General features: G+C 41.6%; 1 protein-coding gene and 1 long non-coding RNA gene across 2 annotated transcripts in view; one reads left to right on the top strand and one right to left on the bottom strand.

Annotated features, from left to right (window-relative positions):
• The window catches only part of Tapt1 (transmembrane anterior posterior transformation 1), a 51,499-nt gene that overhangs the window by 21,344 nt on the left and 2,703 nt on the right, over positions 1 to 27,452 (top strand). The window contains exons 3-13 of the mRNA XM_021163301.2: positions 1,667 to 1,785; positions 11,486 to 11,648; positions 12,570 to 12,705; positions 13,454 to 13,551; positions 13,793 to 13,862; positions 17,634 to 17,714; positions 18,944 to 19,053; positions 20,273 to 20,332; positions 20,639 to 20,707; positions 22,507 to 22,583; positions 26,291 to 26,451. Of these exons, the coding sequence (XP_021018960.1) occupies positions 1,667 to 1,785; positions 11,486 to 11,648; positions 12,570 to 12,705; positions 13,454 to 13,551; positions 13,793 to 13,862; positions 17,634 to 17,714; positions 18,944 to 19,053; positions 20,273 to 20,332; positions 20,639 to 20,707; positions 22,507 to 22,583; positions 26,291 to 26,451 (1,144 nt within the window). The remainder of the gene's footprint in view (positions 1 to 1,666; positions 1,786 to 11,485; positions 11,649 to 12,569; positions 12,706 to 13,453; positions 13,552 to 13,792; positions 13,863 to 17,633; positions 17,715 to 18,943; positions 19,054 to 20,272; positions 20,333 to 20,638; positions 20,708 to 22,506; positions 22,584 to 26,290; positions 26,452 to 27,452) is intronic.
• LOC147005139 (uncharacterized) overlaps positions 7,309 to 27,452 on the bottom strand; it is a 62,072-nt gene continuing 41,928 nt past the window's right edge. Inside the window, exon 3 of the long non-coding RNA XR_015046930.1 lies at positions 7,309 to 7,476. This is a non-coding gene — a long non-coding RNA (uncharacterized LOC147005139). The remainder of the gene's footprint in view (positions 7,477 to 27,452) is intronic.

The raw sequence follows: 27,452 nt of genomic DNA, 5'->3' as shown, positions 1-27,452 counted from the left end.
CATGACTGCTTACCTCTCTGATAGTTACAAACTTCCTGATAGGGGTACCACATCCTGCTCCTGCTCCCTTTGTACCTGCTGGACTGAGCATGTTACATGCCCACAGCCACAGCTTCAGGGCTGTGGGCTAGAGGAATACAGTGTTCATCCCAGCAGGAGCTCACGAAGAGATAGGCACACTCCTCCTCTTCCTAGCATTTCGTGTTCTCATGCTGACATAGCCAAGATTCTTCTTGGAATTTGTAGGCAGGAAAGGGTTCTCAAGGGCAGGAGAGTCATAAATAAGGACTACTGCTCAGACTTTAGGGCTCCTTTGCATAACTTGAAAACATGGATGAAAACTAGCCCTTTACACCACCAGCATCAGGGTGGCAGTCATGGAGGGAAGACTTAAACTGTGGGCTTCCACATGACTTAGGTTCACACCACGCTTTCATTGTTGTTCATGGGTCGAGAATGTTGAAGAAGCTTCATAGTCACAATTAAGAAGTCTGACGTATTTATCATTTATTTCTTAGATTTCTGTCAAAAATTAATAAAATATGGGCTTTCATTTCATCATGTATAGGTCTGTCAGCTGCCATCCCATAACAAAGTTTTCCACATTGGGCAGTTTAAGCAGCAGGGATGCAGAAGGGGGAAGCCTGACATCGAAGAATCAGCTTTGTCCTGAAGCCTTTCTCATTGGCTCATGGACAGCCGCCTTCTCCAGAGGTCCTCACCTGGCCATCCCTCTGCCTGTCTGTGTCCTAATCCTCTCTCTTACAAGAAGACCAGTGTGGGCTAGAGAGCTAGCTCAACCATGGAGGCTGTGGCTCACAACCAACATCTCCAGGGGAGCGGGAATGTTGGGTTGGGTCAGGACCTGTTTATCCCAATGACATTTTTCACTCAAATCACCATTTTAAAGACCCGTGTCCTAGAAGTTAGAACTGTCTTGTGAGTTCTCTGAGAAACTATTTTGCTTATAGAAGTGTGAATTTAGGTGGGACAGTTAATGCCTAAGGCTATGCAGAGTATTATGGTGACAACATAGCCATCAGACCATGTTTGTTTGTTAGGCATGCAAGAAGTTGCCACTAAGTAGCAGAGTTTGGTAAGCTATGAAAAGATCTATCTCATTCTCTTCTTAGGAACTATACTGCTAAATTTATTGGTGAAAATGGAAAGTATAAATCAGTAAGAAACTGGGGGAAGGTTAAAGAAAATAGTAATTACTTCTGAAACTTATCAGAATAAGGCCTTCCAAGTATAGCAGTTGCCTATTTGTGTAAAATTATGTTAAACTTAATCAGTCTACAAAATAAATAAATAAATAAATAAATAAATAAAACTGTTTTCAAACTAAGACTGTCTATTCCAGTCTTCTGATGAACAGGAAATAGAAGGATGGGTTAAAGGTAAGAAGCTTGTCTTACCTTAAGAAGATGTTACTTAGCCTGTCTGGTTTAAGTAGTACCAGAAAGTCACAAAAGTTGAGTCTGAACAACCATCTTTTGAGGAGCTACTTCTAGGGATGGTAAACAGAAAACTCTGGAAGAGTCATAGAGGACTAATGTCCAATTTCTTAAACGTAAGGAGTCAGGAAGCAGTTTCTCATAATGTCTGAAGTTATAGCTACAACTACCTAAAGAATCTCTCTCTTTTTTCTTCTCTCCCAATGTAGCTCATGTTCTTTGGAATATTTCTGTGCCTCGATGCCTTTCTGTATGTGTTCACCCTGCTTCCTTTAAGAGTCTTTCTGGCGCTATTCAGGCTCCTCACTCTGCCTTGCTGTGGCTTAAGGTAAGTTTAGATCTTTGACTATTTTTAGTGTGTAAACGGTTTTATTACTTTTATAACTTGTAGAGTTGTTAGAATAAAGATGGTGCATATAATTTCATTCATACTTTGGTTTTTGACACATACACTGCCTATCTGTTCAATTTGTATTATATAATATATATTTTATATATGCATTTTTTTCCAGAGAGGTTTTAAACCAAAACTCTGCTTTAGCTGGTAAACTGACACTGTTGTGGAGGCCATGGGGTTGAATAGAAGAGGAACAGGACTAGAAGTAGAAACTGACAGACCATGTTCTTAACCAGCTTGTACTAGGGCTGGGAGGCGTTCTGGCTTGCTTCATCTGTGAGAAGTTCAGGTTCTAATCTCCTAAGGAGCCAGCTCTACTACAGGCTTCCTCCTCCAGTTCACTTGTGTTAGTGGCCTATGAAGCTGTTGTCATAGACTTCTGGTTGGTGGCAGTTGATCACTCTGTAATGGCATCATTCTGATAGAAAATATCAGTCAGCCCAAACCAACTTGGAGAGCTAGTGTATTGTAATGAGTATCTGCCTCCCCTAAGCTTGTTTGATATCTGCAAAAGAAGATATTGAGAGCTCAGTACCTGTCCCCCAAAACCTGGAGATAGAAAAAGCATATCAGTGCAGTGCATGACCCACACTCACTCCTTATGCTGGCAGAGTGCCTGCCTACAGCAGCCCACAGTGCCAGCAGATGTCTGCCTACAGCTCCGAGTAATAAATACCAGTTTCTTGCATTTCTATTCTAGCAAACTAGAAAGATGGAATGTAGTGCTTACTGTGCATTTGTCCTTTGGGCAGCAGGAAGTTTGATTTGAGAGTGGCCTTCTTGACAGTCATGTCAGCAGGCCCCTGCTTTATGTGGTCACCCTGTAAAAGCTACTGCTTAGCTTTAGCGTAGTAGTTTGAGTTACAGTTCTAAAATGTGTGGCGTTTGTAAATATTTTTAAAACATTTCAGCTTGAAAATGTAAAATGCTGAAATGGGTAATAATTTATGGAACTCCATTTAGTGACCATTCAGTAGAACATAACACTTGGAGCTATAGCTTCATCAAAGAAGTTGCTAAAAAATTACTGGTTCATATTCAAAACTGTAAGTTCTGTTTAAAAGACTAAAGTCACAAAGACGTTTCTTTGTGTAGAAAATGAAACACAGCCCTTTCAAATGAACCATAATCCATTTTGACAAGAAATGCTTCTAATGTAAATAGAAATAATCAATAATATAATGATTAGGTTGTAGAAAGGAATAAAAGTTACGATGAGCAAGATTGCAGAGAATATACAGTTGTAAGAATTCAGCCTCCCTCAGTGCTATAAAAGTTATTATTTGTATCTAAAATCTTTCTCATCTTGCGGAATGATATGAATTTTGGCACGTTTAATTAATCATAAGTTAACCGGGTGAGATTCTTTTTAGGCATTTAAGCACCAATTTTAGGATCTGCCAAGTACTTCCTTTACTTTGTGGAGGGTTTTAAAGGGTTGCTCTCAATTGTCAGGCTTTTCAAAGACCTTGGTGGTGCTTTCCTACTAAAGCTGGTTGCTCTACTGAGGGCTCAGTGATAAGACACTTTAGTTACCTTTTCAGAAGGTGGGGGTGGGGAATCTTCCTGTGTGGCTGCATAGAGAAGGTGAATACAGGGAAATTAGATTAATCCAGTGTAACAGCCTGACATAAAGTAACTAAGATCTTGCAGGGATTTTCACACATATTTTGTGAGCTGGGTTACTTTTTAGTTATTCCAGGATTAGCAGTGTTAAACAGGTTCATATCCTACCCATGGCATGTTCTGATCAGTTGTTGGCACCCTGGGGGAAAGCATTAAAAGAGTTTATAACCTAGAAACTCTTCCTTCTGGACTAGACCTTTTCTGTGTGGTTAGTATATAGGTGACATACAATTCATGATAATGGGTCTTGAGGCTCTCGAGTATGGAAGTCATCTTATCTGACGATACATCTCCTTCTTCAGACATTGAATACTGCTTTATGCTCAGAGTCATTTCTGTTTCTCTGTCACTTGGAGAAGCAGGACATGTAAGCAGCATATAGCATACCCTTTCCATTCTGAGTATTAAGTATTGCAGAAAATAGAAGTTCTTAAACCATCTACTGTAGTTTGCTTCACATAAATGATTGTTGCTTCCTAACGCTAATATTTCTACAATAGTTTATATTTTTAGTGCAAAAAAGATGCTTGCTTTAAAATTTTATTTTGAAGCATTTTCAATCTAAATTAACTTCAGTGTCATTTTAAAAAGTGCTTTCTATTTTCATGGTTTTATAGCTAAAAGGACTCTAGGGGGCAGCCTATTATAAACAACTTGTAATAATTTATCTGCAATGTTGGTTAACTGAAGTTACATTTTATGTTGTCATTCATATTTATATGATAATGAAACATGAGGATGCAGTTAAAATTTTGCACCCAAATTTCAACCTTATTGAATCCTCTGTATGAGAGCAAGCAATATTACAGAAAATATGAAGTGCTGCTTTTAATGTCTTAGTACCTCAATGTTCTGTATCAGAGTTAAGCAATGTGTTACTGGGAGCCACATTTATTTTCTCTGAACCATGAAAACAATGTCTCCGTGATTCTTTTTTTAAACATGGAACTGAAAATATAGTATACTTAAAAAGTGACTGAACAAAAAATACTGTTAATATTTTGCCCAAGGTCATTTAGGTATTTGTAGAATACCCAAAAACCCTTTTATCTGTATGGAATTATTTAGAAATAGCCAAATCGTGCTGTCTTACAGCGTCCCTTCTACTGTTCTCTGCTTCCGCTGAAGGTTATTTGATTCGTATTGCCTACAGCTGCTTCATGTCCCACCTCTCTCCAGAAAGCAAAGGCGCTCTTCCTTCAGTCTGACTTAAACCTGCCAAGAGGCTAATTGTCTACTTTCCTCAGCCGTTATCATGCTCATCTCTTCTGTTTCAATCATATTTTTTTTCTAGTCTCATTTTTTTTTCTAAAAAGAGAAGAAAAGTGTGTCTGTTAATTAAATCCTGATATGGAAACAGTGTCGCCCCGCAGCAGGGTCAGCAGCAGCAGGACAGCACTGCCTTTGTCATCCTTGTGTGAGTGTCTCCTCCTCCTCTGCCGGACACTCTCTTTGCTGCACCATCTCTGGGAGGCTTTTTAAAGCAATCCAAACTTTCTGCTTTGAAGCTATTGCTAGATCTTCTGCTATGTTGATGTGTTTTCGGCTCTGGTGTGAGGTTTAGGTTGTGTTGCCACTTGTAACAATTGGGTGAACAGAGATGTCACCTTTCATGAAGGATGATAAGCAGGGAGATTTTGTAGCCTGTTGAGTAGCTTAGTCCTCATCCTGACTGCTCAGTTAATAGACCATTTTACCAATTTTCTTTATTTTTCTTTTCTTTTTTTTTTTTTTAGACTTATTTATTTCATGTGTATGAGTACACTGTCACTGTCTTTAGACAGACCAAAAGAGCGCATCGGATCCCATTACAGATGGTTGTGAGCCACCATGTGGTTGCTGAGAATTGAACTCAGGACCTCTGAAAGAGCAGTCAGTACTCTTAACCACTGAGCCATCTCTCCATCCCCCATTTTGCCAATTTTCAAGCAGCTTAGACTGTGTTCCTTTGGAGCTGTTGGCAGGTGCTACTCTGCAATGGTGGGGTGCACTGCTACAAAGGCTGCTGCAGTGCTCCTATAGAAAGCTGATACCACTTCTCAGTGATCTCAGAAAGACTTGGTTGAACCTATTTCTGATGAATTAGCAGTCCTAACCCCTGCTGCCCAGTGTTTAATGAGGAAGGAAGGCAAGAAGGAAGGCATCTAGGGTCCTGGAAAGCTGGTTCGTTCTTTTCCTAGATAAGGTAAGATAGCTTCTAAATTTTAGAGAAAATTAGGATGATATTTTAATTGAAGATAGAAACAGAATTAGATTGTGATTCGTTATGAGTTATCTGTGCTTGATAGCTACAGGTATCTTTCTAAGTTCATCTGTGGGATCTATTAAAGATACTGAGCATGTAGTAGTGTTTGTGTTATCAGTGTGAATACTGTCTCTTCCTAGAATTTCCATTATTTTGTGCTTTAGAATTCTGTCACACTTAAGTCATACATTGAATGAGATTACAGAGGAAAATGGTAAAATCTAGAAACCAGAGCTGATAGCTAGAAGTAAAGAAAGTACTTTTGAACATTATATGGTGCTAAGTGAGCTGACTGGTTTTAGGAATGCTGGGATATTTTTCTTTTGCTATTAGAGTAAATAAAATTCAGGCAAGCAAGTTTCCTGATTCCTTGTCTTGGTTTTAGACATAGCTCTCATTGAAGACTTCATTGACTTTTTTTCTTGTTTTAGGTTAGGACTATCTTTTCCTTTGACCCTGTAGGAGAGTTCTTATCTCCCAAAAGAACTATGAATTTCAAATTCTTAAGTTTCGTAGCCTGTTGACTTTTCCTTTATGTGCCTTAAATTTAGTTGTTCTCAAATTAGCTTTATTTGTGCTGTATAAATAGGCTTTTCTTTTCCCACACTAAGTTAAGTATTTGATTCTGGCCTGAGTAATTAATGCCACCACAAGAACATGAGTGTAGGAGAGCTCTTAGTGTCTTTGTCAGGGAAACAAGGATGTCCATTCTTTCCTCTGACCAAGGCTGACGTGTGCCACACCAGTGGGGAGAGAGAAAGTACATGGTTATGGAGAAAGCCTTCATAGCATCATCAGGTTTTGTCATCCCATGTTCCCCACCATGACGCTCAAAGTAGCGTAGCAACATTCCAACCTTCTTTCTTTCTTTCTCTCTTGTAAATCAGACCGAAGGGAGGAGCACTTTCACTTCCTTTATAGGATGGAGTGTGGTGGCACAGGGACTCCTTGTGGTGAGTAAACCCTGATTTTTCCTTTTATACTCTTGGCCAGATTGACCTCAGTACCTAAGCAAAGGCACCAGCATAGCCACGTAACATTTGAGGATGGGACACACCAAGGAAGATGTGCCACCCAGCCTGCAGTAGCATCCTCACCTGCTCTCAAGCCTCATCCATGTTTATTCCAGTGTTTGACCACACTGTCACCATGAAAATCACCATGAGATATTCTCTAATGACACCTCAGTCCTCACCTTAGGGCTAAGCCCAGATCACTTGTTCCTAGAACCACTGTTTACTTTGTTATTCCAAACACAAATGGCGCTTTATAAATCAGCCACTTCATTCTAATTAATTAATTTAATGTACAAAAAAAGGTGTTAGCCATCGAGTGTAAAGTGTTTAGTGATTATTTTTTACTCAGTGTCAGACTTAAATGATGAGTTTCTCAGTTCAGGAAAGCATCTTGGTCCTAAGTTCACTTTATTCCAGTTCACTTAAGACCATAAAGGGACTTCTCTTAAAAATATGAACCACATGAAATACACATTTTCAAACTGTCAATAGTATGTGTCCCCTCCAGTCCTCGGTTATACATACTTCCAGTGAAATGAGGCATGCTCACTCCTGGCCTCCGTCCGTGGCTTGAAATGAACTGGCAGGAGGGCTCTGCTCACCGTTGTTGCCGCCTCTTCCTTCTTGATCTTGCCCGTCCCGCTTCTCTTTATCAGTAGAGTATCAACCGTGGAGACGCCTCACAGCGAGCACCTTTCTCTGCTGCATAGTTCTACTTGCATGACTCTGTAAGCACTTTAAACAGAGATGTGTAATAGTAAAACATATGACATGAAATCATCATTTGTAATTATATGGAAGTATAGTAGAAGTATTTGTAGGAGTTAAAAGGTAAAATTTAGAAATGTAAAGAGTACTTCCGTATAGATATTTTTAACTTGAATATCTTTTAAGTTGTGTTAAATGTCTTACTTTTATTGGAAGTTCTATTGACTGTCTTATTTAATCTTGTCTTGAGTGGCAGGTAATAAAACCATTAGCCTAAACTAGGTTAGACTAATGTGGGTTTTCTGTTGTTGTTGTTTATTTGGTTGGTTGGTTGGTTGGTTTGGTTTGTTACTTTGTCCAGCATTCTCTTGAGATCTCCAGCATTCACTAAAGGAACTGCCTATAATTGGCTCTTTAACAAACATCATACCTAGAACTTGAGCCTGAAAGATTATCTAGGTGCCATTCTGGGTTGGTTGGCAGCACTGTAGATAAGCTTCTTATGGAGTTTGTAGTGATTACTGATAATCATCTAAAAATACCCTGCAGAGTAGGAGCAAGTGCTGTGGTTGGTTCACGTCGTCTTAATTAGGTAAACTCACTTGTGGTTAGATCTTGGAGAAGCTGTGATCCATACAAGCACTGTGTACAGTGCCACTTGGGAAGGGAAGGGCGTGTTGTTTTGGTTTTGCTGCTTTCCTTTTTTATTAATGGGCACTTGTGGAAAGAAAATCATTGTTTATAGACATTGTAAAACAAGTTTTATGTTGTGTTGGAATAGTAGTCCTCCACTCTGAAAACCTATAACTGCTGTAGCAGACAATAAGATGTTAAGGCGGCAGTGATAGACAGCTGAAGAACCAGAGCAAGTACATTTGTTCTGTTTTCCACTGTGTATTTTAAAAATTAATAAAGTGAGAGGTATGTTTGTTTCTTAACACAATTAATTTTCCATATGATAGATTATATATGAGTTTGGAGGTTTTGACAGTCAGTGTTTGTAAAGAGTCATGCCTGCATTGATGCCTCTCATTGTGCTCCCTGGCTATCAGTGGGGCAATGCCTGTCTATAGCCCAGGGATGCAGGACCTTCTAGCGTGTCTCCTCTTGATATCTGAATTATAAATGTTTGCTCTTGACAGAAGAACCACTGTTCCCAGTCCCAGCCTCATATAGAGTATAGGGCATGAAGTCTCCTCGATCATCAGTTAGCCCTTGGCAGGGAAGTGTGATCTCAGCTGGGTGTGAGGGAAGGAAAGAAAAAATGTACCCAGCTTTCCATGGAAAGTCAGGGAGAAAGTAATGATGGAGGTGGTGCTAGGTGCACTTCAGCTCAGAGCTCTAGCTTGAGCTGCAAAGAAAAAGCAATCAGCATCGCACATCTTTTGGAGGCTTGGGATCCGACTAGCAAAGCCAGGCCTGTCTCCATAGGCTCACTACATGGCTTCCCACCTGCTCTTTTTTTATTTTTTAAGATTTATGTATTTATTTTATGTATATGAGTACACTATAGCTGTATAGATGGTTGTGAGCCTTCATGTGGTTGTTGGGAATTGAATTTTAGGACCTCTGCTCACTCTGGTCAACTCTGCTTGGCTCAGTCCCTACTTGCTCCAGCCCAAAGATTTATATATTATTATATGTAAGTACACTGTAGCTGTCTTCAGACACACCAGAAGAGGACATCAGATCTCATTATGGGTGGTTGTGAGCCACCATGTGGTTGCTGGGATTTGAACTCAGGACCTTTGGAAAAGCAGTTAGTGCTCTTACCTGCTGAGCCATCCCACCAGCCCGACTTCCCACCTACTATCACCCTTCCTGAATGTGTCTCTTTTCAGACTTGCAGTATCCCATATTGAGTTCAAATAGATGTATCAAACTTACTGATAACTTGTAGAAAGCAAGAATGCAGTCCTGTGACAGCTACTCTCAGAGCTGGTCCCACAGCCTAGTTACAGGAACAGTTTAAAAGACGTACACATTATGCTCTTGTGGACAGGCTGAGAAGGAGCTGAACAGAATAGATAGCCAAGAAACTCCTAAGAGGTAGGTGTGTGTGTGGCTCTGCGACCAGGGACACAGGCGCAAATGAGTTCAGCCCACACCACAGCTTGAAGTAGTCACTGTTGGTAAAGATAAAGAGGCCGTAGCTCCTAATGGAAGCTCCTACTGCTAACAGTGAGTGTGTAAGTAAAGACCTGCCAAAACAGAAGACTGAGCAGGGGTCTGCACCTTGTCAGTGCGTTATTGAGGATGAAGCCTGCTGTAGACTCCAACGTAGTCATTCTTGTCATGAAAATGTCATGTCCGATAAAAGGGAATCCCAAATGTCTTCTTTTCTGTTTGTTTTCTCCATCTTATTGCTTTCATCCTTGACTTAGGCTTCAGTTTTTATGCTATACTCTCAGAAGGAAGAATCAACTAATTTTTTAATTCTGAAAAATTTAAGTAATGTTACAAAGAACAAACTTCTGCAGAAAAGGAGTTGTCCCACAAACCACTAACCCACCTCAAAAAAAAAAAAAAAAAAAGAAAGAAAGGAAAAAGAGAGGGGGAGGAGGAGAAGAAGATATGAGGAGAAGACTCATTGGAAATTTAAATAAATCTTTTTTTTTTTTTTTTTTCTGGTTTTTCGAGACAGGGTTTCTCTGTATAGCCCTGGCTGTCCTGGAACTCACTTTGTAGACCAGGCTGGCCTCGAACTCAGAAATCCGCCTGCCTCTGCCTCCCAAGTCCTGGGATTAAAGGTGTGTGCCACCACACCCGGCTTAAATAAATCTTGAATGCATGAAAGAATCTTTCAAAGTGAGACCTGATAGCACAAGCCTGAGCTCCACGCTGTTTGGGAGGCTGAGCAGGGAGATTGCAACCTCGGGGCCTTCTCAGAGCATGAATAAGACTTGGCTCATTTTTTTAATTATTTTAAATGGATGTATGGTTCAGTGGCACAGTGCTTGGCTAGCATTAGCAAGGCCCTCAGTGGCATTTACACCCAGAGCCAACTGAGGTGAATTGACATCATACTATACTGGGTTCTCTTTCTCACCAGTGCAACGATTCAAGTAAAGATTCAGGAGTTAGTCATGTGTTATTTTGATGCTTGTGACCACAGCCTTCTCAATATGCTGCTAGCAGGAGTGTAAGTTGACACAAACCCTTCAGAGGCCCATATTGGCTGTTTTTACCAAAATGTCAAGAGTGAATGCAACTGTGCACCTAGAATTGTAGGATTTTACAGTAAAGATACACTTTTACTTATGAGCCATGTACATAGTGCTAGCTTATAGTTGGAAAGCAGTAGAAATTTGTCAATAATGTACTGGAAAACTTATGGTATGTATTCATGGAGAAAACTACATAGCCATAATGATCCGAGGGTCCTTTTGAACCACTATGAAAGATCTGGAGCTAGGTGTGCCTGTGATCCCAGCAGTGGCCTGACTGACTCTCTATGTGGCCAGCAGGGCTGTTGGGAAATAGGGTGGACAAGGTGCAGAGTGGTGTGCATAGAGCACCTACTGGGTGAGCAGGCTGACCCAGCGGCCATGAGTATAGTAAGGTCTGCCCCCCTCACACACACACACACACACACACAGCTGCTGCCTGCACACTCTCTTCAGTTCTGATTCACCTTTAGTCTAACATCTTTTTAATATTTGATTTTTTAAGGTTTATTTATTTATATGATTACACTGTAGATGTCATCAGACACACTAGAGGAGGGCATCAGATCCCATTACAGTTGGTTGTGAGCCACCATGTGGTTGCTGGGAATTGAACTGGGGGCCTCTGGAAGAGCAGTCAGTGCTCTTAACCTCTGAGCCATCTCTCCAACCCTAGTCTAACATCTTTATATTCTGTATGCAAGCAGAAAAGATCCAGTTACGTAGTCATTTTAGTGACCACCCTTGTTAAACTTCAGCCTGACATTCATTGTGACCTTGATATGCTATTGGGTGTCCAGTAACGGTGACTTGTTTATTTTGAGAGCACATAGAGTAAAACGCCTGTCTCCATTACTTGTATGTTTCAGGGACAGACGTCTGCTCCAGCCAGCACAGGTGTGTGACATTTTGAAGGGCGTCATCTTGGTAATCTGCTATTTCATGATGCACTACGTTGACTACTCTATGATGTACCACCTGATAAGAGGCCAGTCTGTCATCAAGCTCTATATCATCTACAACATGCTAGAGGTAAGGCCTCTTGCTCCCCACATCTTAGTCTTACCCGGCTGCCTGCAGCATGGCCCACACTCAAGTCCTACAGAGGGATGAGAGAAGGGCGTTGGCTGGGAAGCCATTAATGAGTGTGCTTCATTCACCAGAGGATCTTGGTACAGTGCAGAGTCAGATCTAGAGAGAATTGGGGGCTGAGTTTATCGAGGTGCCACCTGAGCCGCTAGTGCTGGGTCATACTTGAAGGGAAAGTTCCTCCAAACCAGGTATGCCCTCCAGTTAAAGCAGTGATTCTCAACTTGTGGGTCGAGAGCCCTCTGGGGTTCAGCAGACTTTCACAGGGGTCACACATCAAATGTCCTGCATATTTACATTGATTCATAACAGCAGCAAAACTACAGTTAAAAGGTAGCAATGAAATAATTTTATGGTGGGGAGTAACCACAAGATGAGGCACTGTCTTACAGGGAGGGTCACAGTGTTAGGAAGGCTAGGAGCACTAAATTAAAGGACAGATTCCCACTGCTTGCACAATTCTGAGGACATTTGCTGTCAAATTGCAAACTTACTGGGAACCCATGGATGCAGTGGGTTTTGTTGTTTTTGCAAGAATTGTGAGGATTCCACATAACTTAATTATTTGTGCTTAGTATACTGAGTTAAAATGGCTTTGAACTTTTTGCATCAAATTTCACAATTTTTTCTGTTTTGTTTGTTTGCTTTGTTTTTACAAATGGCTAATTCAACAATCCCACTGTGGTTCCATAAACGTATTGCGTCCTCAGCACGCACCAGGGAGCACATACAGAGTGTAAGCAGCCAGCCCTTTGCTCTTCCTCAGCTTCCCTTCCAGGACTGCTAGCCTCAAGTCTGACTGCTAGTAAACTACTAACAGGAGCAGCTGAGAAAGAAGCTCGTTCCCACTGTTTCTCTCTGCAGGTAGCTGATCGTCTGTTCTCCTCGTTTGGACAAGATATCTTAGATGCTCTCTACTGGACAGCCACAGAGCCGAAAGAAAGGAAAAGAGCACACATCGGAGTCATTCCTCACTTCTTCATGGCTGTTCTCTATGTCTGTATCCTTCTAGGCTTAGAGGGCACTCCAGCAACCCGCACTGCTTTGTTTGCCTGTCCCTGCACGAATGGTGTGTGCGTATGGAGGGGCCCTTGATAGTCCATCCCTCGGGTAACCAAGGAAACCAACTCCAGATTTCCGTGTTCACTTTTAGAACTTTGAATTATTATAATACAGATGTATATCTCTTAGTCTTCTTCATCATCTGCCATAGTTTCTTCTGTTTTTTAATTAACACCTCTTTTGAGGGCCTACTTCTGTTTTTTGGTGGTGGTGGTGGTGGTTTTGATTTTTTTTTTTTTTTTTTTTTTTTTTTTTGGTTGGTTGGTTGGTTGGTTGGTTGGTTTTCGAGAGAGGGTTTCTCTGTGTAACCCAGGCTGCCTTGTAGCTCACTTTGTAGACCAAGCTGGCCTCAAACTCAGAAATCCATCTGCCTCTGCCTCTGCCTCCCTGTGCTGGGATCAAAGGTGTGCGCCACCACGGCCTGGTGAGGGCCTAACTGTGCCAACTACCAGAGGTACAGTTCTAATTATCAGATGTTCCTCTGCTTCTGCTTCTTTCATGTAGAGTACATATAGCATTTCAAGTTTATATCAACTAGGTAATAAGGAAATTGTGACAATAAGAGTATGTGTTAGGCAGATTTGAGTTAGAAAATATGGTCATTTCCCCCATTTTTTTACTTTCAAAATTGTTTGATAATTGTGTTAATGATTATAAAACAAGTGTTTTCTTTGACTTGTTCTTAGTTCTACATGCAATTCTTATCATGGTTCAAGCAACAACTCTCAATGTTGCTTTTAACTCTCACAACAAGTCACTGCTTACTATCATGATGTCTAATAATGTAAGTATGAGGCCACACTTGGCATTGGGAGTTTGGGAAGGGGACTCACAGTAATGCTGTGCATGGAAGGGATTCTTACTTACCTGTTGCTCTAAGAAGCGCTTTGTGGAGAGAGTTGATTTTTACAGCTGTTAAGGTGTTAAAGTTGTGTATGTGTGTGTGTGTGTGTGTGTGTGTGTGTGTGTGTGTGTGTGTGTGTGTATTTAAAGTGACAAAGATGGTATTTCTGTTGCTATTTCAGTTTGTTGAAATTAAAGGAAGTGTATTCAAGAAGTTTGAAAAGAATAATCTCTTTCAGATGTCAAATAGTGGTAAGTTGTTCAATTTTGATTGTAGCTCTAGTTAACATTCATTAAAAGTGACTCATTACCATAAGCAAATGTTGAGTAATAACATTTTAATTTAAAGTAATTGTATTTTGAAACAATTTTTTTAAAGGTTTAAAAAATCATATTTTCTAAAACAGATGAGTAGTTAGTGAGGTATTTTTTACCTAATAGTGGTTACTGGTAGGCATTTTCTCTCCCTCAGTCACAAAGATATAGGGCAGATTAGAGCAGATTGAAGGTAGATAAAGTCAGGTTTATTAGGAGGCAGCTCTCAGGTGTGTTCACCTTTCTCAGAGGTAGAGGTCAATGAAGTCACACATTCTGGCTAAAGCAAGAAGGGTTTGTAGAGTTTAGGCGGGAGTGATGACATGCCAGCTAGGAGCTGGGATGGTGCCCATACATGGTCAAAAGCTGAGCCCCTGGGCGGCACTCTTGAGAGGATTGTCAGAAAGGAGCTTTTTCCAAGCAGATGGGGGATTTTTCTCTGTTCAGGTGGGGTTGGAGGAAGGAGGGCAGACTGGGTTTCCCATCTCGTGCAGACTGAGCAGGGACTCCAGCCTAATAGTTACATCTGGAAGAAAGGTTAAATGAAAGACCTTTGATCCCTGTCCTCCTCCCAGAATGTTAATTCAAAGTAATCTATTGCCATAAGTGTACGTACTACATCTTAAACTTTTAAAAATAAAATATAGAAGAAAATATTCACAAGGTTTGCTTAGGGGAGCATCTTTAGAGACTACACAAAATTGCTAATCTTAAGAACAATATATAAATCAATTTCCAAAATTGTAAAAAATCCATGCTGATTAAAAATAAAATGAAAAGTTACTGGAAAGGGGGCTCAGACTGCACAGAGATATGCTGTCTCGAAAACCAAACAAACAAAAACAAAATAAAACCACGACTACCACCATCAGACATTAAGAGCACTGGGCTCCTTCAGAGGACCTGTGTCTGCAGCTCTAGTCCCAGGGGATCTAACGTCCCTCCTGGTCTCCCTGGGTACTGAAGGGACTCGGAACACAGATATGCTTACAGGCAAAACAGTCATACATGTAAAATACAACATGAAGAGAAAATACTTTTTTAAAAAAAGATTTATATATTTATTATGTGTAAGTACACTGTGGCTGTCTTCAGACACACCAGAAGAGGGCATCAGATCTCATTACAGATGGTTGTGAGCCACCATGTGCTTGCTGGGATTTGAACTCAGGACCTTAGGAAGAGCAATCAGTGCTCTCAACTGCTGAACCATCTCTCCAGCCTGAAAATAATTTTTTAATGAACGTGCAGACCACATATAGGTTATGAGAAAATAGTTGAAGGTATCTATATCTAAGAAAGAACATTACCATTCCTGAATACATATTGAAAAATTTGCCAGTTATGAAAGTGATATGACTCAGAGTCGCAGAATTGGATTTGAGCATGAAAATGTATGAATGACCAATAAGTTCACACGCATCATTAAGGAGATTCAAAGGCAAAGCAATGGGACGTCACTGCATTACCCCCCAGAATGCTCTTGTAGGCTGACAGTGCTAGGAAGGAAGATGGAGGCTAGCTGCTTCTCCGTGCTGTGAGGGTATGAACATTCCAGCCCCTCTCAAAGCCTTGGGACAGCTTTCCTTGTGGCTCCATCATACACAAACGCCCACTTGGCTGACTTTAGTGATGGGCTCCTTTTCCTTCTAATAATGATTGCGTTAAGACCCAGATTTGCCGTATGCAGCCATTCTCAGTAGGGTTGTTATGAATACATGTCTCTGTTAACTTTGCTCATGAAAATTAGAAAGGATAGAGTGCATATACCGAGACAGATTTGTGAATAACTATGAAATTCCAGCTAAAGATCAGAAAAGCAATTCCGTGAATTAAGGTCCGTCTCTAACTAAATACAGAGAATCTTTCCTCCCTTCAGTCTGACTTTGCTAGGAGTGATGCTAGGACACAGTTTAAGTTACATCCCCTTGGAATCATGTGAAAGAATAATACACACGTGTTGGGGAGCTAGTCAGAATATGCACTTGAAAACCCTGCATATGCTTTTCCAGGAAGTGTTTCTGTGCTCTGTACCTCAAAATCAGTTTTTATGTACCTTGCACATGGTATTGTGTAAGGATTCGTGCTCGGGTTTCACAGATAGCGCAGCACTTGTGCCCACTGAAAGTACAGTTGAGTCCTGCTACAAGTGAGAAGCTTGGCAGCTCTAAAGGGGAAGGAAGGTGCCAGAAAGGGGAAAGAAGGGGAAGTCTTCTGACTGGAAGAATTCAACAGTTTAAGGCAGGTACAGACAGTAAAGGTAGCTTACCTAGAGGGGATTTACAATGAAAAGAAAGTCCACTCATGTTCTAGAGCAACAAGAACAGGAAGTGGAGAAGCAAAGTTGGTACCACAGAGGACGGTGAGGTGAAATTGAGCTGCAGGGTGCTGACAGGTGTGCCACAATCAGGTGGAATGCAAGCTGTGCTGTGTGAGTGACAGCTCCCAGCCTTACACAGACACACACACAGTGCACACTCACTGTCACACATAATTTAGTTCATGACTACATGATATCTTGGACTCCTAAAGAAAATAACAACTAAAAAAAATAAAATACATAAACTGTCTTTGACGTGACTTTAGTTTTCTATTTTCACGAATTCATTCCAATTAATCAACTAGTTAATAACTTAGAACAAACACCACTGTGAAACCTAATCCTGCATACACATACACACACACACACACACACACACACACACACACACACACGCACGCACATATTCTCTACATACCACCAAGGAAAGCTATTACAATGCCAGTATTCTCTTGGAAATTACATGCTCCTTCCTTACCAGGTTAGATATTTCCTGGAAGTGCAGAAGTATTATTTTACCCAAAGTCTTATATTTTATTCTCTGATTTTATTTCTCGTCTTCTATAAAATGAAAACAGTTGTCATATATTCCCAAAGACTGTTGGAGGCATTTAATGACCAAATTTGAACAACTTTAATTTTTTAAGTTTCCATACTAGAAATATGTTGGAAAATTAAGTAATGGCTTACACACATGTGTATGTGTGCATACACACACACACACACACATGAGTCAGCAGTTAGCCCTGTGTGACTGCGCTCCCTGCCTACATGGTTCTGGCTGCAGGGAATATTCTAAGCAGGAACCACATGTGTATTGAACACGGGCAGACATTGTCTCATCTCTGCTCCGTACATTCTGCCGTGAAATAACTCTACTCAAGGCTTTTAAGTTGTGTCAAGGATTATGAGAGATCTAGAACTGATTCAGCGAATGACAGAAGGTGACAGGTGATGTACAGATGATGCAGCATTTACAGAAGAGACCTGCTCTTCTGTAAGTGACTGCGCTCCCTGCCTACATGGTTCTGGCTGCAGGGAATATTCTAAGCAGGAACCACATGTGTATTGAACACGGGCAGACATTGTCTCATCTCTGCTCCGTACATTCTGCCGTGAAATAACTCTACTCAAGGCTTTTAAGTTGTGTCAAGGATTATGAGAGATCTAGAACTGATTCAGCGAATGACAGAAGGTGACAGGTGATGTACAGATGATGCAGCATTTACAGAAGAGACCTGAGCACTGTGAATTTTAGTGCCTAAAATGGAACCCCCTGGGTTCCAAAAATCACTAATTTTTTACAGATGTTTTAATAGAATTTCCCTACTTAATATACTTTATCATTTAATGGTCAATCTTGCTCTTTTTTTTTTTTTTTTTTTTAGATATTAAGGAACGATTCACAAATTACGTGCTTTTGTTAATAGTGTGCTTAAGAAACATGGAGCAGTTTTCTTGGAATCCAGGTAACTCTCTCTGGAATTAAATATGGTATCCTGTTTTACTCTTGAGACAAATCAGGGCTGAGCATTGGTAGCACAAGTCTTTAATCTCAGTTCTTAGAAGGCAAAGGCAGGTGGATCTCTGAGTTCAAGGCCAGCCTTGTCTGTAGAAGGATTTCTAAGAGAACCAGGGCTGTTATTCAGAAAAACCCTGTCTCCAACAAACAAACAAAAAAACAAAACAAAAACAAAAACCAAACAGCGGATCATCCTTTCACATGGAGTGAAGTCAGGGCTGAAATGACCAAATGTACCACGGACCGGTTTGTGATTGGAAATGGCTCTTCCAGGAGAACGGATGTATCATCCCCTGCAGGCCAGGATGCTGGCATTTCCCATAAGACCCACAGCGCCTCTGCAGGTGTTTGTGGTGAATAAGCATACTCCACCAAGCAAGCAGCTCAGGGCTTCTGTTGGAGCTGTGGCTGGTGCAGTGACTCTGGTTACCATTAGGCTAGAGCCCTGCTCTTCATCACACTGACCATTTTCAAATGGGGGTGGATTTAGAAATGGAGTGAATCTGGGCTGACAGAACCTTGTCAGATTCCACGAGTGTTCATCTGTTCAGTTAACTGTTCCATGCTGCTGTGCCCCGTCCACATGTGAGAAGAGCTAAGGAGTGTGCAGGACTGTAAGCTGCTGAGGTAGAAGGCGATCACAGCGCAGAGTGAGGTGGGAGGCGAGCGCTGCTCAGGTAGCTCCCTCTGGTCATTGGCAAGCTAGATTTCTTGATGTACAGTTTTGTTCTTAATGGAACAGGCAGTGTTTTATGCTTCTTATGTTACTGCCAACATGGAGGGTGCTCTCGGTGTCTGAGGCCTCTTGTTAACTTGGTGGTTTGTGGCTTGTTTTCAGGAACATCTGAAGAGTTGGTATCACTTACAAAGTGATACTGAGTGTGGGAACACATTTCCAGAAGTTTCCTTTTTACAAAACCTGTAAGGTCAGATGGTAGATCTTACCAGAATAGATCCAACAATTGAAGTGGTACTAGGACAGTCCTGAATAAATATTATCCTTAACTGGTGAAGTGTGACTCCAGCAGGGAAGGTTACGATTGATAGAGTGCCACTTCTCCACTCTGAGTCGACAGTGCTGGAGTGTGCCCTTTTGGAGGTCCCAGGCTGCTGGGAGCTTGAGATGCAGGTTCTGCTTAGTAAAGCATTCTAACTGTGTTTCTTCCATGCTTATAGATCATCTCTGGGTGTTGTTTCCTGACGTCTGTATGGTGATTGCATCCGAAATTGCTGTGGACATTGTAAAGCATGCCTTTATCACCAAATTCAATGACATCACTGCAGATGTAGGTATTTCTAGTAATTCTTGTTCAATGGTTCATTGGTTTCTTATATCATAAAGGGTAGCCCTTGGTTTATTATTTTATGAAAATGAGTTATTAAAATCATACTGAGTCTGTTTAAAATAGAACCATCAAAACCTTGACAAGTTTGTAAGTTGGCAAACTTTCAAAGTTTAAAAGTTGGCTTTTTTTTATTTTTGGTATTTAGAGACAGGGATTCTCTGTATAAACCCTGGGTGTCCTGTAACTCACTCTGTAAACCAGGCTGGCCAGATCTGCTTGCCTCTGCCCACAACGTGCTGGGATTATATATGCAGATGCCTAAATTCCAGGAGATGAGCTGTACATTTTACTTGAAGAAGCTGTGAGGGATTTGCTTTACGGTGTAACCATTTTCTGTAGTATCTTTAGAACTGGGTCTGAGGCAGTAAATCACATGCAGATACAGTGAAGGTGGGGTGGCCTGTACAACCTCACCCTCAGTTCCGGAATGGAGAACTGGCCCATCAGCTTTCTAGATAGTTACTTATTGTTTCGCGCATAGATTTAAACTTGAGTGTGGTGTCAGTTGGAGAGTTGTGTTTCTGCTTTGCTGAATGCTTGAAGCATCTCATCTGTCCCTTCAGGACAGCCCGAGTGGAGAGCGGGCGAGCGAGCTCACCCTTTTCTCTCTTGGCTTCCTCCCTGCAGGATCCTTCTCTTCATAGGGTCTTTTTCTCAGTACCTGAAACTAAAATTAAAGGCTTGGTTCGGGTAGTTCATTGCATTTTTAGTAAAGATGCAGTTGTCAAAGCTCCCTAGGGGCTGCTACAAGGGTTCTAATGCGGCCCAGCCCTAGTTTCTGATCTTCACTGTCAGCATCCTTCTGGGGTAAGGTTTTATTGATGTGGTTAAATACACAGTCATAATACTTAGTTGTGCAGTCAAAATTTCAGAATTCATTTTCCCGTATACAGCACTGCTTAAAACAGCCCCTTTTCCTTAAATTCTAAACTCCGGGATTGAGAATCATTGGCTGTTACTTGTCTTTAAAGTAAACCTTTTATAAGCCCATGAATGTAGCAGCTCAGGGGAGCTTAGACTGTTTTCCTCAAGCTGTGGGTGTCTGGTTGCTAATTAGCATTAGTGTAATTAGGAAGCATTTTTCTCTACAAAGTCTAAGCCTTTCCACTGCATGTATTTGCTGTGGTCTACATCATCCTTTTTTCTTATTTGCCTTCAGGTCTACAGTGAATATAGAGCCAGCCTTGCTTTTGACCTCGTTAGCAGCCGACAGAAAAATGTAAGCATTCCATTAAAGGTGTTGTCTGAAATTAACTCACCAGTGGATAAATGTGCTACAGATAAAACTAAAGACTTGACCCTGCCTACTTCTAGACACTAAATGCTTAAATAGAATGTGTTTCTGCAGCATTGTAGAGCTTTTTACTTGAAACTCATGGCAACATCTGCATCCTTCTGTTCAGTTACGTGGCAGGTTCTGGGTTCTTTTCTGATCATAAGGCACCTGTTGAGAGCGTTGCTGACAGTGAGTAGTGCTTTCTAGATGCTGAGTAACCGAGGGAGCCCTTCTCTCCTTTGCATGCAGGCGTACACAGACTACAGTGACTCGGTGGCACGAAGAATGGGATTTATTCCTCTCCCGCTAGCTGTCTTAGTAAGTTCATGCTTCTCTGTTCTCGTCATGCCATGGCCATCATAAAACACCAGTAACTGTTTCAGCTTCTTTTAAGACTTGATAAGTAACCTGAAAGAAAAGTTTGTCTTAAATTCTAAATGCATCCTTTCAGTTTTGAGCTACGCAGAGGGAAAGTGCCATCATGGGACTGCTTGTCCAGGTAGCTTTCCTAGCAGTGAGGCTGCTCTCTTGCCTGTTCATTGGGCAAACAATTGTCTTCTCTAATGGGTAATCCCAGAGGTGGCCATTGTGTTGTGGTGCCTGGAGCATGGAGGTGGCCGCATAACTGATGCTGTTTTAGAGGGCACTTCAAGACTGATGTGCTAGATGCCATGAGTCCCGTGCTGAGGAAGTCAATGCAGAGGGCACAGTGAGTGGTGAGCAGAACCAAGCATTGCAGTGTGCTTAAGGAGGGTCTGACTGCCCCTCTACACTACAGGATTCAGCCCCAGAACAAGTAGAGCTGTTTTTATCAGAAGGCCTGAAAACACTTGTGTGCAGGTCAGCTAACATATGTACAAGAAAGCTAGAAGTCACAGCAAGTATGTTTAGATTGGTTTGCCCAACATTTTTAGATGTGAGTGGCAATAGGCTTAATGTAAGATTTCAGCAGCTTAACAGATAGTATACCCTAAACATTGTTATGGTTTTAGTCAGTTATTATATAGTAATACAGATTTCTTTTCTTTAGGAAAAGGCTACCTAAAATTTTGAAGAAACTTAGATTTTAAAGGTTATTTAGTAAAAGTTAAACTGAAAAAAATAGAATGTCAAGTTTTTCTACTTGTTTTTCCTGGTATTAGAAAAATGATGAAGGTAAATCCAGACTGCTCAACTAACTTTTAATAGAAGGGTTAGTTAGATAGCAGTGGCTTTAATAGAAGGGTGAGTTAGATGGTAGTGGCTATTGTGCAAGAGTAACTTTCTGCGCTAGAGGCTGTGGTACAGCTGAGGGCTTTCTGGTGCTTTTCTCACAGTGAGATTGGATTAAGCATATGATAGTCCATTCCCATATCTCACTTCTGTTGTTCTTCTTATTTGTAGCATTCAATTATATTCAAGGAACCACAGTCGAATTTTGACACTACTGGATGAGGCAGCCAGTTACCTATGCTTCATTTCCGTGTAGCCACTCAAGTAGCTGTCATGTGTACATTGTTCTCTCAGCTGCTCCCACCAGACTCATTCAACAGGCGTCCAGGGATAACACTACTCTGTCTATATGTCTGCTACATAAGACATGGAGTGCTAGCCATAGGTAACCAAAAAGACCGGAGTTCATGGCTTTCAAGTAACTAACTGTGTGCTTAGTTTCTTAAAGAGTGTAAGTCTTTCAAAGGTTCCCTTTGCTCTGTGTTCCCTACAAGTTATTGGGGGCTCTTAAAGAATTTGAACAGTGGACAGGAAAAACCAGGAAAGAGAAAAACTGCTCAAACTGGTATTATCTCTAGCAAGACCTAGATGAGCGCCTTTAGACCTTACAGAATGAGTTTCTACTTTACAAATGGCAGCTGCTGTGTGCCTCTGTGAGATGTAAGTAGAAGTGCCATCAATGAGATAGGCTGGTGGGGCTTCCCGGAGTGGGCAACAGCAGGCCTTGCCTGGGCAAACCCAGTCCACCACAGATGTGTTTGGAAGTCTAGAACCAGCCTCTTGGACCTAGATGCAGGTATGCTCTAAAATGTTAAAATAAGAGAGAAACAGTTTTTAAATATCAACTAATAACTATGGTTCTGTTTTGTCTCTGTGTTTGTGTGTTGTGGTTTGTTTCTGGCTAGCTCATCAGGGTTGTAACAAGCTCAATTAAAGTGCAAGGAATCCTGTCCTACGCCTGTGTCATACTCTTCTATTTTGGGTAAGATCAACTATTCTTGATTATGTTTTGACTTTACTGTAAAGTATGTATTGACTGCAAGATGTAATAGAAGCTAATTACATCCAATGGTATTTTTTCTATTCTGTGTACTTGAGTTTGAATCTTTAATCAAAAGTTTATAGTAAGGTCTTTTTGCTCAAGATTTATAGTTCATCCATACTTGATTCTTTTTAGGAAAAGTCGTTCATTAGAGTCAAGTTTCCATATTTAACAACACCTTTGGTTTTCCTTTGTACTTGCCATGCTAATAGTCAGTACACCCGGCTTGGTTCACACTAACCTAACTGATGCAAAATGTAGTTTTTGTGGCTATAGCCAACTGAAACTTTTGAAAATTTGGTCCCAACTAGCTTACATACCTGTCTGGTTGTGAAATACAGCAGTAAGTAAACAGTTTAAGTAATTATGATAAGCATAAATGATAACAAGAAAATGATGTCAAGTGTTACTTTGCCACTTTTTGATTTTTCAAAAAGTGAAGTAAAGTAAGGAGCCAACCTGAGTTCTGATGTCTGTGCCCAAAGTGGGGAACCCATGACTGACCTGGTTTACACATGCTGGGATCCTTGGGCATGGGTTTGAGGAGTGCTGCTCTGTGGGACAGGACAGCCCTGAGCACCATCAGAGGAAAAGGCTGTGGCGCTCTAACTTCCTGTAGAACCTGGTTTCCAAAGCCATCTGTTGTTCCAGTTTCACATTTGAGTGTTATGTATATCTTCCTGGGACCTACACTGCTGGACACGTGGCAGGCACCCAAGACTCCTCTGTACAAGCAGCTCAGACACAGTCACTCCTGTGGGCTGCACTTGATATCCCTTGTGTATTGCAAGTCACGAGAGTTTCACAGTGCCTGTCTCAGCCCTCCTCTAGAGCTGTGTTTGTTGAGGTGACATGACTGATTGAGTGCTGAGATTACAGGTGTTTGTGCTACCATACCTGGTGTATGCTGTGTTGAGTATTGTCTTGGGACTCTCTGCATGCTAAGCACATATTCTGCTAACTGAACTACATCTCCAGTGCACACCTTTTGTTGTTTTTGAGACAGGATCTCGAATAGCTCAGACTGGCTTTGAGCTCACTGTATACCAAAGGCTGGTTTTGAACTCCTGATTCTCCTTCCTCTGCCTCCTGAGTGCTGGGATTACTGGCAGCATGCCACCATACACAGCTCTCTTAAATTTGACATTAAGTTTTTCATATTAAATTATACAATATTAGAAATTTTACTGTATGCTTTCTTTTCCAGGTAGGAGTTAAAACTTCCATCTCACACAATTGACTTTTTATTTTTATGTTCTGGACTCTTCCAGTCTTTTTGCGTATTTTCCCTGAGCTGTTTCTTCCTTTGACTGGAGTCACATTGGCCTTTTGTTCTTTCTCCTTTTCTTTTACTAATATGCCAAAGATGTTCCAACTGCACACTGAAGACAATGTTAAAACTTTAAACTATGTGTTATTTTTGAGGGTCAATATTTAGGGAGATTTCTTTGTACTTAGACTGCATAACAGTAGATATTAAAATATTTCTTAACAACAAAATAAACCATGATGCTCCTTCCGTAGTGCAGGCTCCCACACCCTGCCTGTTGATGTTCTTAGCATAGTTCCCTTTTTTCTACTTGCTCTGGTCTTTGTTTAACTGTTCTCATAGTTTGAGCATAAGTCAGGAAAGTGATGCTTTTATATGGCATGCATGAAAGAAAACCTTTCTGCATAGTTCTCTGGAGAGGATGTGTGCCTGTCAGCTGTAGGGGAAAGATGAGCCCGCCACTGCCCTTGCCCATCTATTCAGCAGCCTTGGCTGCCAGGTTCCAGGCTGCTCTAGGGATTGACCAGAAAGAAGACAGACAAGTTTTGTCCCTTGGTATCTCTGAAATTGTAGCATGCAAATAGACAGGAGATACTTTCTCAAGAGACTGTTGGTAGTAAGCAGTGTGAAGAAAAATGTGGAGGTGTCAGGAGATGGAGAGTGACAGATGGTGGCTTGTGAGCACAGCAGAAAGCAAGCAGAGTTGAGTACAGAGTGTAAGCCTAGACAGTGGGCTGTGTGAAGGCCCCTGGCAGGGGAGGTAGCTCCAGAGTCTCACAAGAAGACTTTTTGTAAGACCCACTCAGCTCCCATGTGAAGGACGGACTGGAGTGTGACAAGAGGATCAGTGAGTCAGGAAGCAGTGGGCACCACCAGGGAAAGGTGACCAAGGCTGGAATGGCAGTGCTCGAAGTAGGAGGACAGCACGTGTCAGGTGGATGCACACTGCCTGTGCACGAAGTATAAAGGAGCAACTTCAGATATGGCTGCAGAACCTGGGCTCAAGCAGGGAAGGCAATAGAGTTGTCACTTACTGTGACCGAAGCAACATTTAGGGGTGGGGAGAGAAGGTCCTGAGGTAGGGATGACTAGAATTGGGGATTGATTTGGTAAGTTTGGAAACCCCGGAAACAGGGGAGGAAGAAGGGTATAGTTTAGAAAGACCTGGAACTGACAGCAGATTTGCACCCGTGTTCCATGGAGCCATCTGTGCTGTGTTCTGAGCCCCTAGTGAAAGGCCTGAGGACCAGGCAAGAATCCTCGTGTATCTCCTGCATTGACTCACAAGTTGAGCCACTGATGATGCTCACTGGCTTGTAATTCCATGTTCCTGACAGTCTCATCTCAGGCACCAAATAGCAACCTCTATTCCCTCATGTTACGGCTGTCAGTCATGGCCCACGGTGTGTGAGAAGATGGGACTGGGATGCTGTGCTCTCTAAATTGTCCTGCCATAATTATAGCAGATGGTTTACAGTATTAGTTCTTGGCCTAGAATTTCCATGACTGTAATTATAGGTATTAGCAGTTTATTTTAACAAACTACAAGATTAAGCTAACTTTTCTTAATTACAAACTTTTTAATAGAAGCAAAATGTTAGAAATAATCCAGATGTCCAGAAATGGGAGCTCTTACAAGTAAGTTTTTGTTATATAGCCCATACCACAAAGCATTCGTAAGATAACTTAGGAACAGTAATGGACAAGAAAAAATATTTGTAAAACTATGTATTATGTATGTATGTATGTATGTATGTATATATGTATTTGTTATATATGTATGTATGTGTGTATGTATGTATATGTGTGTGTGTGTGTGTGTGTGTGTGTGTGTGTGTGCGCGTGTGTGTGTGTGTGTATGTATGTATGTATTATGTAACTATCAGCTGTGAAGAATTTTGCCCAGGACCACAAAGAGCTCTACTCACACAGTGAGGCCATACCCCTCCTCTCATTCCCACTTTACCTCCGCTACAGCCTTGTAAATTGACCCCATTTCTGTACAGGGAGAAGGTACAAATGATGTGCTCAGAGCAAATGACTAATAATATATGGGTGCCACACGGGGAACTGTCTCTTATTTATTGTCCATCTGAATCTACCTGTTTTATAGAACAGAATATATGTTGGATTATCGGTATTAGGAAAAGCTGCTGGCTGATAGGATTTGTTATGAAGTAGAGTGTATCAGAAGTCTTCCTTTATGATAAACAGCCTCAGGAAACTCAAGCTTTGTACAAGGAGCTCATGTTGCACAGCCCGGGGCCTCTGACTCCTGGGCCCCCCTCAACCTGACCCACATTCTCAGAAGCCAGGCCAAGACGTTGGTCCACATCTTGACTAAGATCACTTCCTCCAACTTTGCTTCTTTTCTTAGGTTGATCTCCTTGAAAATACTTAATAGCATTGTGCTGTTGGGAAAGTCCTGTCAATATGTGAAGGAAGCCAAAATGGAAGAGAAGCTATTTAATCCTCCTCCAGCCAGCACACCCGGAAAACCCTCCAGCAAGTCCCAGAGCAAGGGCAAGTCCTCTCAAGGTACGTGGGCTTCAGAGTTCATCATCTGAATTCTTCCTGGTAAATCACTGCTCAGCCAAGGTCAAGTGGTGCTTAGTGATGGTTTCGTTCCACTTCCCTGTGGGTCCTATACGTTCTAGGACAGATACACCTGACCCAGCACTGTTATTCCATTTGCTAATGCACTGTTCTGTAGGACCTATTACATGTCAGGACCACGGGATATAATGGGGGGAGAAAAAGGCCTTGTCCCTGCTCTGGTAAACCTGATCTGGACTGTTGGGGAGAGAGGAAGAGCAGTAAGTGGAGCATGTGTCAGGCTGCAGTAAGTGAAGTCAGGAAAGAGAAGATGGACTGGGCAGAGGCTTTTGGTGTTTGGAAGGATAGCAGCCAGGGGGTGCTGTGGTAGGATAGGACTGACTTCGTCTGAGGCCTAGAACTCTACCTCCCCATACCCCAGGGCCTGGTCACTCTTGCAAGGCTCTTGGCTTAGAATTGAAAGGGAGAGGAGGCCAGTGCATCTGGACAGCACCCAGCTGTGCTGGAGAGTGAAAATCTTGTTCTGAACAGGGCAAAGGAACCAGCTGGTCCAAGGTCTAAGCCAAGCTGGTGCTCCTGTGTTTTCTCAGAAGCTAGAGTAGAAGCTCAGAAGGTACTTCACTGTATAGCATGAAGGTGCTGTTAGTGATGCAAAGATTGCAAGTGTGTCAGCACATGTTCTCTTTCGTTAAGAAATTAGTAGATGTCCATCTTACTTTCAAGACGGCCTAGTCTACTGGAGGATAGCCACCAGATCATGGATCATGTCATGTCATGTCATGTCATGTGAAGTATATTTAAAATGAGTGCCTGAAGGATGCCCTAGAGGTCTAGAGACTACACGCTAGAGATGATTCCGGAGGGTGTTGAAGTCAGGCCCTGAAGGGGTGCCAGTCAAAGCTGAAGATAGTGTTAGCTCTTCACTTTCTCAGAGTCACAGAAGACCACTGGATCTCAGCAAGAGTGGACATGGCAATTTATCT

The sequence above is a fragment of the Mus caroli genome, unplaced genomic scaffold, assembly GCF_978045245.1.
Source record: "Mus caroli unplaced genomic scaffold, Mus_caroli_1 scaffold_4, whole genome shotgun sequence".
Classification (NCBI taxonomy): Eukaryota; Metazoa; Chordata; class Mammalia; order Rodentia; family Muridae; genus Mus; species Mus caroli.
This window is presented reverse-complemented; position numbering and strand designations above follow the sequence as displayed.